A 13,850-nucleotide genomic window follows, 5' to 3' on the forward strand; every position below is an offset into this window, starting at 1 on the left:
CCCAGGTGACCAGGCAACACAAGGTACCTGCAATGAGAAGGTCAGCTCCAGCTCGGTCTCCATCAGGCCGCCAGGTGGGAGGACGTATTCATTTGATCTCAAGACTCGCTTTGAACCCTACAAGAAGATTGGCAGATGCACACAGCTAAGCTGGAGCATCTTGGCCACAGACTCCAGTGCACCACGCACACAAGTCAATGGTGTTCGCAGCCCACCAGGAAAGAGCCAGTGCCTTGACTCTTCTGTTCCACCCCACTTGCCCAGCTTGTGCTTCAGAAAACTCTTCCTAGTCTTTTCCTTGGGCAAGAAGGAATACAAACGATCCATGTACACACACAGTTCTTTGCCCCAGGACAGCAGTAAGAGAGGCTCTCAAACCACATGCCCACTCTAACCCTCTTTTACTTCTCTGGAGTGGGGCCAGAGAAAGGCAACAGAGCTGGTGAAGGACCTGGAGCACAAGTGTGATGAGGAACGGCTGAGGGAACTGGGGGGGTTTAGTCTGGAGAAGAGAAGGCTCAGGGGGGACCTTATCGTCTCTACAACTGCCTGAAAGGAGGATGGAGCCAGGAGGGGGCTGGTCTCTGCTCCCAAGGAACAAGGGACAGGACAAGAGGAAACGGCCTCAAGCTGCACCAGGGGAGGTTTAGATGGAGATTAGGAACAATTTCTTCCCCAGAGGGCAGTCAGGCATTGGAACAGGCTGCCCAGGGCAGTGGTGGAGTCACCATCCCTGGAAGTGTTCACAAACCGCGTAGACAAGCCCCTCAGTGCCATGGGTTAGTGGTGGCCTTGGCAGTGCTGGGGAACGGTTGGACCTGATGATCTTGAAGGTCTTTTACAACCTGGTTGATTCTGTGGCTCTATGACTCTGTTCTGTCTTTACTATCTGTACAGCTTGGCTGCTGACAGAGACACTGAATGATTTGGGGATGAAAAACGCTGTCTGCATGCACCAGGCTCTCTTAGTTGCAGGGTGGCACAATTCACAGACTTCCCAGAAGGCCTGTACTTACTAGCTGTGTCACTCCAGGGCTGTGGGACCAGCTCCAAGTATAAAATAGCTCGTGGTGGTTCCTCACTCTCTCCTGCCTCCTTGGGAATGGGCCAGCAAGCTGAGACATTGATTTAGGGAGGCAACAGGCTGGGCCAGCACAGCTGCTGTTGAGAATCAGTTATCATGGCTGTTTGTGAGCACTCCTTAATTTACACTGTGGCCTCGTGAGCAGATGAGTCAAAGCTAAACAAACAGGCACAGCAGCACAAAGGAATCGGGTCCTTCCCAGAACCTCCCCATCCCTTTCCCAGCTTCATCCTGACAGATGCTGAGGCCAGCAGGATCCTAAGTTAACCATGGGCAGAGACCCTTCAGCAACTCAGACAAATCCTAGATTTGGCTAAGGTTAGGTGAGGTTAGAGCCCCAAGCTCTTCATCTAAACACAACCCAACAACAGGGACGTGGAGCTGCTCGAACGAGTCCAGAGGAGACCACGGAGATGCTCCGAGGGCTGGAGCAGCTCTGCTCTGGAGACAGGCTGAGAGAGCTGGGCTGGTTCAGCCTGGAGAAGAGAAGGCTCCTTAAGGGGAGACCTTAGAGCAGCTTCCAGTGCCTAAAGGGGCTACAAGAAACCTGGAGAGGAACTTTTGACAAGGGCCTGTAGGGACAGGACAAGGGGGAATGGCTTTAACCTGACAGAGGGGAGGTTTAGATATTAGGAAGAAATTCTTCCCTGTGAGGGTGGCGAGGCGCTGGCACAGGGTGCCCAGAGAAGCTGTGGCTGCCCCATCCCTGGCAGTGTTCAAGGCCAGGTTGGACACAGGGGCTTGGAGCAAGATGCTCTAGTGGAAGGTGTCCCTGCCTGTGGCAGGGGGTTGGAACTGGATGAGCTTTAAGGTCTCTTCCAACCCAAACCAGTCTGGGATTTTATGATCTCCAACACAAATAGGACAGCAGCCCCAGAAGACATGACAGGAGCATGCAGGTGGCACTGTGAAGGAGACCACAGTTACATCCCCTCTGCAATCAAAGAGAATGGCAATGACACAGGCACGTTTCAGCACTCAGCGAGCACCAAGGCCGCTTGCTGATGGGAAGCAGGATCCAGCAGGCCTGGGTGGTGCTGATAACAGGTCTTTCTTGCACCCCTATTGCTCGTGTTACCCATGCTACAAGGAAAAAAAAAACCAAACCACCTATAGAGGTGAGGTAAGAAAGGCCTTCACATTTTGCAATGATGCAGCATTACAGTTCTCAGTGATATTCAAGCAAAGACAAGCTCTAGGAAACCCTTTTTGGTTTTGAAGAGGCCCGGTCTAAGATTCCTGCAGCACTGTTCCCAGCAACCATGCCAGGAGTGAAAGGTTTTCCTAAACTGGAGGAGATGGAGCTCATCCCCTTCATCATCTGTGAGTTCTCCTGGCCAAGAATGCACTTCCTTCCTGAACGTGCCTTTAATAAGAGGTGATAGGTGGTCACTGTGACCATGTACTTCAGCACATTTACTATTTGCTGTTTGCTGCAGAGAGGCTGCTCATCAAAGATCCCTCTTTCATCAATACACACATGTACATAAAGTCATAGAATGGTTAGATCTTCACTACCCAATAGACCAAAAACCTACAGGAGCTTTCTATCCTATGCACAAGTGCATGGTGCCCAGCTTTGGCTTGCAACAGACAATCCCCAATTTCAGGGATAAATCTGTGGGTCTTGTTCAAAGCACGGGATTGAGGCTGGAAGAGCACACCAAACTTGGAAAAGGAGAACTAACACAGTATGGGAGAGCAGGGCAATGCAGGCAGCAAAGCACCACCCAGAATCTGAGCTACAGGTGCACTTTGGGAGAGAATAGCCTATTAGAGTATGATCAAGAAATGCAGTTAGGGGGCAGGTGGGATTGGTCAGGAACAAGTGGAAACTCCTACAAGTGGCTGCAAAAAGACTAGAAACAAAGTGTGAGTGAGGTGTAGACAGAAAAGTCTGCATGTACCTTCCATGCATAGCAAGGAGGAACAAAAAAATCCCAGTTCCAGCAAGTAGGGCCAGGGCAGCAGGCAGAGACAAGAAACTCCTTAGCCTGGCCTATTCTGTAGCACACATGCTGGTCCACTGTGTAGGACCCGCAGGGATTCTGTCCGTCATCCGTCTACAGCAGCACCAAGGTTGAACCTGAGTCACCAGCCACATCCTGCAAGCAGCTGCTGGAGGATCTGCATCCCTCCCAGAGCCCCTGCCACTGGAGCTGCAAGTGCTGGGAGTGCTGGGGCTTGTTTTCTTCTTTCTTGGATTGTTTCCTCAATTCACGGCTCAGGACTGGGCGTTTCTGAATTACAGTGTGTGTCTGTGCCAAGAGGGAGCACCACGTTTCCCTTCACACCGTAATCAGTTACAATGCCAAGACAGAGATTTGCATTCGCATGGAGCTGAGCCAGGCACACCTGAATCTCTTAATGCCATGCTGAACAAAAAGGAAACGCTCTGACATCTCTAACCAAATCATAAGAGATAAAGGTTTAAAAACCACTCAAGTGACAGCAGAGTAAGTCCCCTTTTTCACAGTAGTTCAGACTGGAAGCCACTGAATATCAACTATTCGAATCACCTCTGGGAAATGGGTATGATTTGTAGCCATGGATCGCTCCCTTAGTCCTTTGACAGCAGTCTTTCCAGATGAAGGAGCAGATAACAGCACATGCCATTTGTCTTTTAAGACCAGAAGGGCACGATCACTGTGAGAAGGAGATCAGATATTCTAGACAGGCTTACACTGCCCTTTGGGTCACATACATTCACGGAACAGACTGTCTCCAGAGCTGGGGCTGTTGTCCTGGTGCCAGCCCCTCTCAGGCAGGGTGAGAGCTTTGTTTGCATGCAATCTGCCTTTCAGAGCAGCAACTTCCTGACGGGTAACTTCCTTAACCCAACGCAGCTACTACTAAAGTGAGAGAAAATCTAGCTCCCTTTCCGCTAGTCCCCAGCTGCCCCCTTTGGGAACTTGCAGGTCCTCCACAAATCCCATACCTCAGCTGTTTCCATCCAAAAGATGGAGATGGCAATGCTTGCTGAGCAGCCTTCAAACAGCTTCTTGCTAGCATGACTCATCTGTTACCTAGGAGAGGAGCAGGAGGGATGGATCCATCCGAGGCCATTCCGTAGGCAGGCTGCGCTGGAGCTGCCTACAGCTTCCATCTGTCTCCCAGGAAGGCTCAGCAGTCCTCGGCCCTGCCTGGTGGCTGGTCAGGCAGGTGGAAGCAGCCTGGGGAGGGACACGAACCCACCCGCTCCCACAGTGGGTATGGAGCCACAGGGTCATGTGGGCAGAAGCATTCTCCTCCTGCTTCCTGCAGCTCTGCAGGGAGCCTACACCAGCACGTGGCCACAGGTACGTGGCCACACAGAGGGAAGGTGACCATATTTAAATTAAGACCCTGAATGCAAGAGATGGAGTCCCACAGCGCAGCCTATTCCAGCCTCACGTTTGCAGTGCATGAGAGAAGAGGCAGCTGAGGATGGAAGGAGGGCTGCACGGAAGCCAGAGGTTCCCAGTCCAGAGAAACAGCCAGCTTGGGCTGACAGTGCAGGAGATGGAAAGGAGTGAGGGCGAAGCCCAGCCCTCCCAGCCATAGCCCCAGCTGGCTCCCAGCCCCTGGATCTATCTGTGGCCCAGCCTGGCTTGCTCCTGCATTTCCAGGGGAAGCCAGATAGCTTTCTCCTGTCCAGGTTGTTCCCTTGCACCAAAGGGACACAGGTCTCAGCTCTCCTGAATAGCATCATACAGAGTGATGGAAAGGCCAGCAAAGTGGGATACTGACCAATAGTGTGGAACACAGCATCCTCCTACTGTCCTCCCTCTTAGCTTTCAGCTCCTCCTGTGCCAGTGAATCAGGTCTGCCATGAAGCAAACCCTGGCTCCCAGCGTTCTGCTAATACTGCAGCTTCGAGCACTAATCCAGGATTTAGATCCTAATATGTACGGCACAAAGAGCAATGTGGGAGTGCAAAGCTGCTGAGCTCCCACCCCACGGTGCTGTCCATGGGACCAGCAGCTTCTCTGCCAGCTGACAAGTACGAAGGAAGGACACTGCATCCCAGCTGGGTTAGGGGAGCTGTGGCCAGGACAGCATACCCAAGAGGTATCTTGCTTCCACACTGTCCTTTGGCAGGCAGAAAGGATACGCCTGCACCCACAGGGACCCATCTCCTCGCCACCAGCTGCAGAGAGGGAAGGGGGAGGACTGCTCGTATCAGGAGGACAGCAAATTCCCTCTCCCTTTGGTGACAAACCCCCTGTCCCCTCTGCCTGGTTCAGAGCAGAGGCACCAGGCTGCGTGGAGAGAAAGCACAGAGAAAGGGAGGGAACAGCAGAGGCAGCAGTGAGATCACAGGGTGCAAATGTCAGCAGGAGCCAAGCTGCTGATCCCTTGTGCCCTCTCCTTCCCACCCATCACTCTCCAGGGAGGGAGGAGATCTGGATGGAGGGCGCTGCCAGAAACCACCCAGCGCTGGTTGGGAATGGTGGGGTAGGGGATTCCAAACTCCAAACAGCAGCTCCAGGGGAGGGCCTTACCTGAGGCAGGCAGGCAGGCAAGCAAGACACACTCTGTCCCAGTGCAGGGGCCTAACCAAATTCATCCCTGACACAAACCAGCGCCAAGCATCTTGCTGCTGTCCCTGCAGCATCATTCCCACCTGCCTGAGAGCCAAAACCTCCCCGAGGATGCTAACCAAGACAGAAGCAAGGGGTTGGCACAAGGCAAGGGACATGCAGGTCAGCACTTCACAGAGGGCACAGGGACGGGCTTGCTGCCATCAGGCAAGGAGAGGAGCCTACCTGGATCTTCACAGCGATAAGCACAGAGCTCAGCTCTTTGTCCAGCTCTTTGAGGACTGTGAGTTTCTTGAGGCGCAGACTGCAGAGCCTGTAAGACAGAGAGAATGGGACACATTCAGGCACCACCATCCCTGGGGCCCTGCCACATGGTACCTGGTGCTCGGCCCAGCCACAGGCACAAGCTTGGCTGAGGAGCACTGGCATTCATGAGCCACCGAGGCAACCCATTGGGGAAAAAGGGAAAGAAGGAAAATTAACAGAGCTAAAGCAGGCTTAAAGGATTAGCATGCAACAGGAAGTCCAACAGCAGGCCATGTGGTAGAGAGATCCCTTCCCAAGCAGGGCTATTGCCAGCTCTGCTTAAACCTACCTTGGCGACAGTGCTGTTTATTTATAAACCAAAGCACTTAAATCCACTCTTATCCTGGACTTAGTTAAGGCAAATGTTCCCATGCAGACATCGCAACTCGGCTGCCTCTCGCACAGCGCTGCGCAGAGCTGCCCTGGGAAGCTTCACACGGGAAGCCTCCTGCAGCAGAGCCACCCTGACAGACCCGAACCCTTCCAGGAAAAACCCACGAAGGAGCCTGAGGCCGAGTGAGAAGAGCTGCTGGTGCTGCTCGGAGGATTAGTCAGTGCCTGTGAGATGGCAGCTACCGCCAGCTCCTGCCCAGGAGCCTAAAGCAAGGCTCCCATGGAGACTGCTTGGGAAGACCTACCATAGCATCAGCCAGGCTGGAAAAGATGCTCAAGATCATCCAGTCCAACTGTTCCCCAGCACTGCCAAGGCCACCACTAACCCATGTCACTGAGGGACTCGTCTACACAGTTTGTGAACACTTCCAGGGACGGTGACTCCACCACTGCCCTGGGCAGCCTGTTCCAACGCCTGACTGCCCTTTGGGGAAGAAATTGTTCCTAATATCCAGCCTAAACCTCCCCTGGCACAGGTTGAAGCTGCAACCTGAGGGCAGTGGCGGAATCGCTGTCCCTGGGAGCTTTTTCTGAAGCTGTCAGTGGTTGTATGCATAAGACACCACTGCTGCGTGCGGAGGGGAGGAGAGACCTACTCCACTTTCAGAAAGCAAGTCCCTGTTGCCAGCAAACAGGAGCAATGAACTGGGACAGCAGCAGGTTCTTCATCAGGCCCTGCAGCTCTGGCACCAGGATGATCAGGCCAATCACATGCTGTGAGATAAACTGGGATGAGAAGTGACTGCTTTGAGAGCCTCCCAAGGGGAAGTGTGACAGAGCACTTGCCAGCACACTCTGCCTCTCTGCCTCCAGCAACTTCAACTGCTGCAGCCTGGGAAGGGCAAGTAAAGCAAGCTGCACTGCTGCAACACAGCAGGATGCAGAGCCAAAGGCCATGACAGCACCCTCCTGGAGTCCCCATGGAGAGACCTAGGGCCAGGGCCACCAAAGGCTTGCTGTAGATCAGGTGCCCCAGTTGAGCTGTGCACAGCGGTGTGCAGCACAGCAGCCCTGGTGCTGACCAGCAATCCTCTCCTTGCCATGAGAGAAACATTTTGGCTCTCCAGTATCCTGGCTACCAATAGCACACATCTGCTCTGCTGCTGGATCCAGAGCAGGCTTCTATCACTGCAAACTGCAGTAGGTTTGGCTCATCCTAATTCCCATGTAACCTTTCCAAAGCAAATCCCAAAGTGTAAGAGACAAGAAGACAAAACTGACCAGGTCGCTACATCCCTTTGTTTCCTGTAAAGCATTTCACAGTTTACGGCTCTGCCTGCCTTAGAAAACCCACCCTATTTTCCCATAGGACTATTCCTGGTCCTCTCCATCATCCCACCTCCTTCCAAGTGCCTCTAGACAGACCAAACCAAGGCCAAGGCTCAGACATTCCGGAAGAGCAGCTGACACTCTTCTTCCTTTTGTCTCTGAGGGTTACAACAGCAAAGGGCAGGAGGAGGACAGAGGGCAAAGGCGTGCTGCAAACAGCAAAGGATGCCGGTGCCAGCAGGGCACACATCACCACGAGCAAGGCAGCATCCTGAGTCAGGACAAAGGGAAGAAAACAGCATCCTGCAAGCAGATACATCCACCTTTCCTTGCCTTCATGGCTGGCTGCTCACGGCTGCCCAGAGCCCTGCTCCCAGGCTCGTGTCCTGGGGAGCCCATGTCCCCAGGGTGGCCATTCAAGTCAGACTATAGCCTCTTTTCAAAGAGGCCAGTGCAGCACATTAAATGGGACCTCAGCACCATTATATTGAATTAGAGCACATCATTTTTTCTATCCTCACAGGAGAGAAAGCCCCCCCTCCAACAGCCCCTGCTGTCCTCATCTGACTGAGCAGTCCATTCTTACCTGCACCAAACATCACCATCTCACTGTCCGCATTTACCAGGCATGTTCTGCTCCAATCAGCCCTTGGAAGAGTGCCTAACAACTCTTTAATCTCTGGGCAGATGATCTCAGAACAGTAGTGGTTTGGGCAGTGGCTTGTCTCTGAGCTTGCAGCACCCAGCTGCTCTACTGAACACACTCAGAAGCAGCTTTCCCACGGCAGGGACCTCACACAGGTCTGTCCAGGAGCTCTGACTGCCACCCAGAGGCCTCCCGCGCAGAGCCGGCTCTCCCACTGCCAGCTCTTAGCGCTCCTGTCTTCAGATATGTATTTGATAGCATCGCGATACCGCTGGGGCAGCACTGCCACCCACTGAAGGTGCACAGGACAGAGCAGGTGATGCCCCAGAGACACAACAGTTAGGACAAGGCACAGCAGACCCCCAGGATGGATCAAATGCACCTGCAAGATGAGGAGGCTCAGAGAAGGGACGAGAACATCCACAGACCATGTGCGTGTCTCAGCCGGCAGCAGTAGCTACCAGTGATCATCAGAGGTGAAAGCAGCCAGGCACGAGGGAGGACCGAGCACAGCCAGGGAATGGTTCACTGATTTTTGTTTTGAAGACATAAAATTCACTTTGCGTGACAGAAGAGATCTGTTGGATTTTCTGGGAGAACATAAAACTCTTTCTAAATACCTAATATGATGTGCAAAATCATTCCCTTCCCCAGGGCTTTCAGAACTGACAGCTGAGAGCTGCAGCCCATTTGTAGCTAAAGCTGCTCTTGGACCAGCCACTGTTTCCTTCACAGGGTTTTAACCAGTTATGCTTTTGGAACATCCTCATTGAAAGAGATCAGCTGAGATGTGTTACTGAGAGCACACCAGACACAGGGAGCCATGTGAGGAGAGGCAGACGGACAGCCCCGCAGCACTGCTGTGCTCAGGGGGTGTAGGACTTGTCTTTCCAAAAAGCTACATCTACTCCAGGCTTTCAGCTGCTTCTGTGCTGCCAAAACATCACCATGCAGGCAGTGCAAAGCTGAACTGCCCGCATGTGAACTCCTAACGTGCAGAACTACTTGTAACACTGCATTTCTCCTGACAGAATGGCTGCTCAGGATAACAGCTACCACTGAGATCCCTCTGGTTGGTTGCTGCCCCCGGCATAGGCAGGAAGGGTGGGCTGTTCCAAGCAGGAGAGCCATGAAGCATTGGCATGAGGGTACACGGCTTCTCCAGTGCCACTGCAGAGGTCATGGCATCCCAAATCAGGTCAGAGCAGGCCTAGCTGCAATGGAAAAACAGCTCTAAGGAATACTTGGCCAAGGCCATACACCACATGAGGAGCATTCCCTGTTCTTCAGCATCCCCACTAAGCACAGGCAGCAGTGACACTCTAACCAAGCAAAGATGCCAGGATTCCCACTGCTCCAGCCTGCAGCCAGTGCTCCCAAGCACGTGTGCTCTCCACCTCCAGGCTGCTGAGCTGTCCTCTGCAGCCTGCATGTGCCTGGCAATGGGCAAGTGTATGCAGCATCTCTCCAAGCACTTGCTGCTCTGCTCAATTCCAGGATGGCTCCATGTGGGATGCTGTACACAGCAGACAAAGAGACAGCTAAAGCCAACATATAACCTGAGTGCCACCTCCTGACCTGAGGACTGCTTCCTCTTGAAAAATGCCACCTCCTGACTGAGCCCTGCTGTGGACTGGGAGCTCCCACATGCTTCCAAGCCTGGACTGCAAATCATAGAATCATAGGATCAACTGAGTTGGAAGAGACCTTCAAGATCATCAAGCCCAACCATTCCCCAGCACTGCCAAGGCCACCACTAACCCATGGCACTGAGGGCCTCATCTACACGGTGTGTGAACACTTCCAGGGACAGTGATTCCACCTGCTGCTCATATTCAGCTCCATCAACCAACACCCCCAGGTCCTTTTCCGCCGAGCAGCTTTCCAGGCACTCTTCCCAAGCCTGGAGCACTCCATGGGGTTGGTGTGGCCCAAGTGCAGGACCTGGCACTTTGCCTTGTTGAACCTCACACCACTGGCCACAGCCCATTGATCCAGCTTGACCAGACCCCTGCATATAAAGCCCAGAACATAAGCAACTCTTGCTGTCTTGGAACTCCAAACAGCATTTCACTAAGCTTAGTTTTTTCTCCACAATTGCTGTTAAACTTCACAGAAACAGGAGACAACTGTGTGCTTTACACTTGAATCAAGATTCATAAAAAGACATCAGTGATGCAGTTGTACAGGAACAGCTTTGGATGCATGTGTAGCTTGTTCTGAACATGAAGTACACAGTAGTGCTGGGCACCTGACAAGAAACATGAAAACAAGACTGTTATGGGGTGGGTGATCAGATCCTGAAGAGAAGGCGAGAAAATTTCAATTCAGATATGCATATAATACCCCATGATGCATAATAATAAGGACGTGTTTAAAATTCAATTTAAAAGAAACAAAAAGATACTCTTATCTCTCTCCAACCCTTAATTTCCCTGTATTACAGCTGTGTCTACCATTTAATTAATCAGCTTCTTATCTGTTAGAAAACATCCACATAAAATGGGAAGTTTCATTTTCTCCCTAGTGATTCACACTGTCATGCTCAAAGAGATCTCCACCCCGGGCCTTGTGAGCATCCTCATGAGAAGGCGTCTGATCTTCAGAAGCTTTAGGGATATGTGGAGCCAACAGAGCTGCATGCTGGATCCACAGGAGTGAGGGGATGGTGCTGCACAGGCTGTGTGTTCCAGGGAGGACCTCAGCTAAGAAGCATCAGGTCCTAAATTAGCTTGGGAGCTTTAAAGATTCCACCCTCAAGGGCTTACCTGTTTGAACTACACTCCGCTAAAACCAACTTGAGAGGAATGAGCTCCCTTGCAGCAAGGGTTTCAAGAGCCATATTTTCTCCGCCTAAAATGAAAACAGCCTGTTTTCAAATTACTTCCAATAAGCTTGATTTAAGTTGTGGCTTAGGTTACTCTGACTTAAATGCATTAGGCCTGGGAGAAAACAACTTGAGCTACAGCAGGAACGAGCAAGCAAAGACAGGAGGGAGGCTGTGGAGAGGCAGCAGCTCTTGCTGATGTGCTCAGCTGGAGAGAGGGAAGACAGGGTGTACATGCTCTGTGGGAAGGGGGTGCTTCCTGCCCCTACCCCTGCAGAGGCTGCTCTGCTTGCCCAGCACTAAGCTGCCCCAAGGCCCAGCTCCCACTTCCCTCTCACAATTAGCTGATTGGGAAGCCAGGAATCAGGCTGAGGCTTGAGGGAACCCATGCACGTTGCCACAGTGACTCCGCAAATCCATGCCACTGGAGACCACCATGCCCAGAAAATCCAGACATCAAAGCGCTTCTAGCAGCCTGGATGACAACCAGTTATTCTGCTTTCTGGCTTGCAAGCCTAAGTAAGATCAAGCCAGCCCAGCCTTGTGCACGGAGTATCTCCAAGGGACGCCGGAGCAGCTGGGTCACACAGCGTGAAGCCAGGCTGTGGAGGTACCATAAGGCAGATACCTGGACTGTGATTCCCCAGGTTTGTCCATTTGAGGGAATGAGACATTGGAGATCTTTGAGGACTACACACAGGGATTTCAGAACAGCACGTGTGCCAATGTGCAATAAAGCTTGTTCTCCATTAGAAAGTAGCCTGAGCTGCTTCGGCACAACAGGCAGTGAAAACATAAAACCAGACCTACTGCAGTGAGTAGTCCTCAGAACCACTCCATAAGGGCTGCCACTAATTCAGAGCACAGCAGTCTTCAGCAGTTCCCAAAAATCCCAGAAATGAAACTGGGTATTTTCCCTTCCTCTTAGCTTGGCTCATCTCTCAAAGCTCGAGCTTCAATACCTGATGTTCAACACCTGGCTTAAGCCTCAGCAATCGCGCGGGCTCACAGCATTAGCATGTGAGTAGGCTTAATGCAATTGCTCCTGTCAGTCCCTCCGACTGATTGGAACTGCCGTGTAGAAAGCACAAATTATTCCAGAGATAACCTGGAACATGAGACTCATCTGCCATTTGCATTTCTGTCAGCACTACTTCTGCCTCCCTCTGCAATACCCCAATTTGACTGTCACTTTTGGTGATGCCGCGGGATGCAAAAGCTCTGCAATTGAACACTTGCAAAGCATAATAAACCCCCCGCGTGCACGCGTTCCACTGGCAGAGGAAACACAGGATACGTGCCTTAGAGCTGCCTGCAAGAACAGAGATTTAAGCCAGCAATGTGAACAGCTATGAAATATGAAGAAAAATCCAGAAGATTCAGGTGACAACAAAGCTGTTAGGACAGAGATCAGGCACAGGACTATGGAAAGCTCTTGCACCAGTTACAGCCACCTCTGCTCTTAGGTTTGGTAGCTATATAATCATAGAATCCCAGGCTGGTTTGGGTTGGAAGGGACCTTAAAGCCCATCCAGTTCCAACCCCCTGCCACAGGCAGGGACACCTTCCACTAGAGCAGGTTGCTCCAAGCCCCTGTGTCCAACCTGGCCTTGAACACTGCCAGGGATGGGGCAGCCACAGCTTCTCTGGGCACCCTGTGCCAGGGCCTCACCACCCTCACAAGGAAGAACTTCTTCCTAATGTCTCATCTAAGTCTCCCCTCTGTCAGGTTAAAGCCATTCCCCCTTGTCCTGTCCCTACAGGCCCTTGTCAAAAGCTCCTCTCCAGATCTCTTGTTGGCCTCTTTAGGCACTGGGAGCTGCTCTAAGGTCTCCCCTTAAGGACCCTTCTCCAGGCTGAACCAGCCCAGCTCTCTCAGCCTGTCTCCAGAGCAGAGCTGCTCCAGCCCTTGGAGCATCTCCTCTGGGCTCACTCCAACAGCCCCACGTCCCTCTTGTGTTGTTGCCCCAGAGCTGGACACAGGACTGCAGGGGGGGTCTCACCAGAGCGGAGCAGAGGGGGAGAATCCCCTCCCTCGACCTGCTGGTCACGCTGCTGGGGATGCAGCCCAGCACATGGCTGGTTTCTGGGCTGCAAGCACATGATAAACTGACTCAATCTGCAAATCCAGCAAAAAATGAACTTAAATTATAATGAGTTGTTTCCTTCCAGGCCAGCACTGAGATGGCTTGCCACATAGGCATGTGCTGGAAGCAGTGCCAGGGAAGGGGTGCCAGTGCAAAGCTGTCAATTCATGCCATCCAAGCTATCATGCTGAGTAGGTACATTGGATTTGGCATTTGGCCTGAGAAAGGAATAAAGCTCTCTCACCCTCTTTTGAAACAACCCAATGCCTGAGTCACCCACAGGAAGCACTTTCATTGCCAACCCAGCACCCCAGCAGAGAGGCATGCAACTCAGCAGAGCTTCCAGTTAAGGTGAGACAACAGCAATTAGACACTTCGAGTGCCTCTCACCTTTCTCTCCTTCAGCATGCCACAGTGCTAACAGCTTCAGCAAGACACTGTTATTTGCTTTATTTGAGTACTTTCATTTCCCCTGGTCTGTCCTGTACTGAGTCCTGCAGCCTGCCACAGAGATTCGTGTTGACAGCGCTGGCTGTGCTGTGCTGTGCTGGGAGCTCACACAACAGCTTTGGGTCATGTGCTGTTTGCACTGCAGGAGATGAAAGATGCCAAACAACACATGTTCTTTGGGAGAAAAAAATAAAAAGCTCATATTTCAGAAGATATTTATTAGAAAACCATTCAGTGTTGGGATCTAACGTCACCTCCTAAGGCT

The 13,850-nt window shown here is 52.1% G+C and overlaps 1 protein-coding gene across 3 annotated transcripts in view; it reads right to left on the reverse strand.

Moving 5' to 3' along the window:
- Positions 1 to 13,850, reverse strand: part of LOC115613600 (phosphofurin acidic cluster sorting protein 1-like) — a 43,180-nt gene that overhangs the window by 12,830 nt on the left and 16,500 nt on the right. For all 3 annotated transcript variants that reach the window (XM_030499266.1, XM_030499268.1, XM_030499269.1), the window contains exons 2-3: positions 5,833 to 5,920; positions 28 to 117 (exon numbers count right to left, since the gene is read on the reverse strand). In XM_030499266.1, coding sequence (XP_030355126.1) covers positions 28 to 117; positions 5,833 to 5,920 — 178 coding nt within the window. The remainder of the gene's footprint in view (positions 1 to 27; positions 118 to 5,832; positions 5,921 to 13,850) is intronic.

This window comes from Strigops habroptila, chromosome 10 (genome assembly GCF_004027225.2).
Source record: "Strigops habroptila isolate Jane chromosome 10, bStrHab1.2.pri, whole genome shotgun sequence".
Classification (NCBI taxonomy): Eukaryota; Metazoa; Chordata; class Aves; order Psittaciformes; family Psittacidae; genus Strigops; species Strigops habroptila.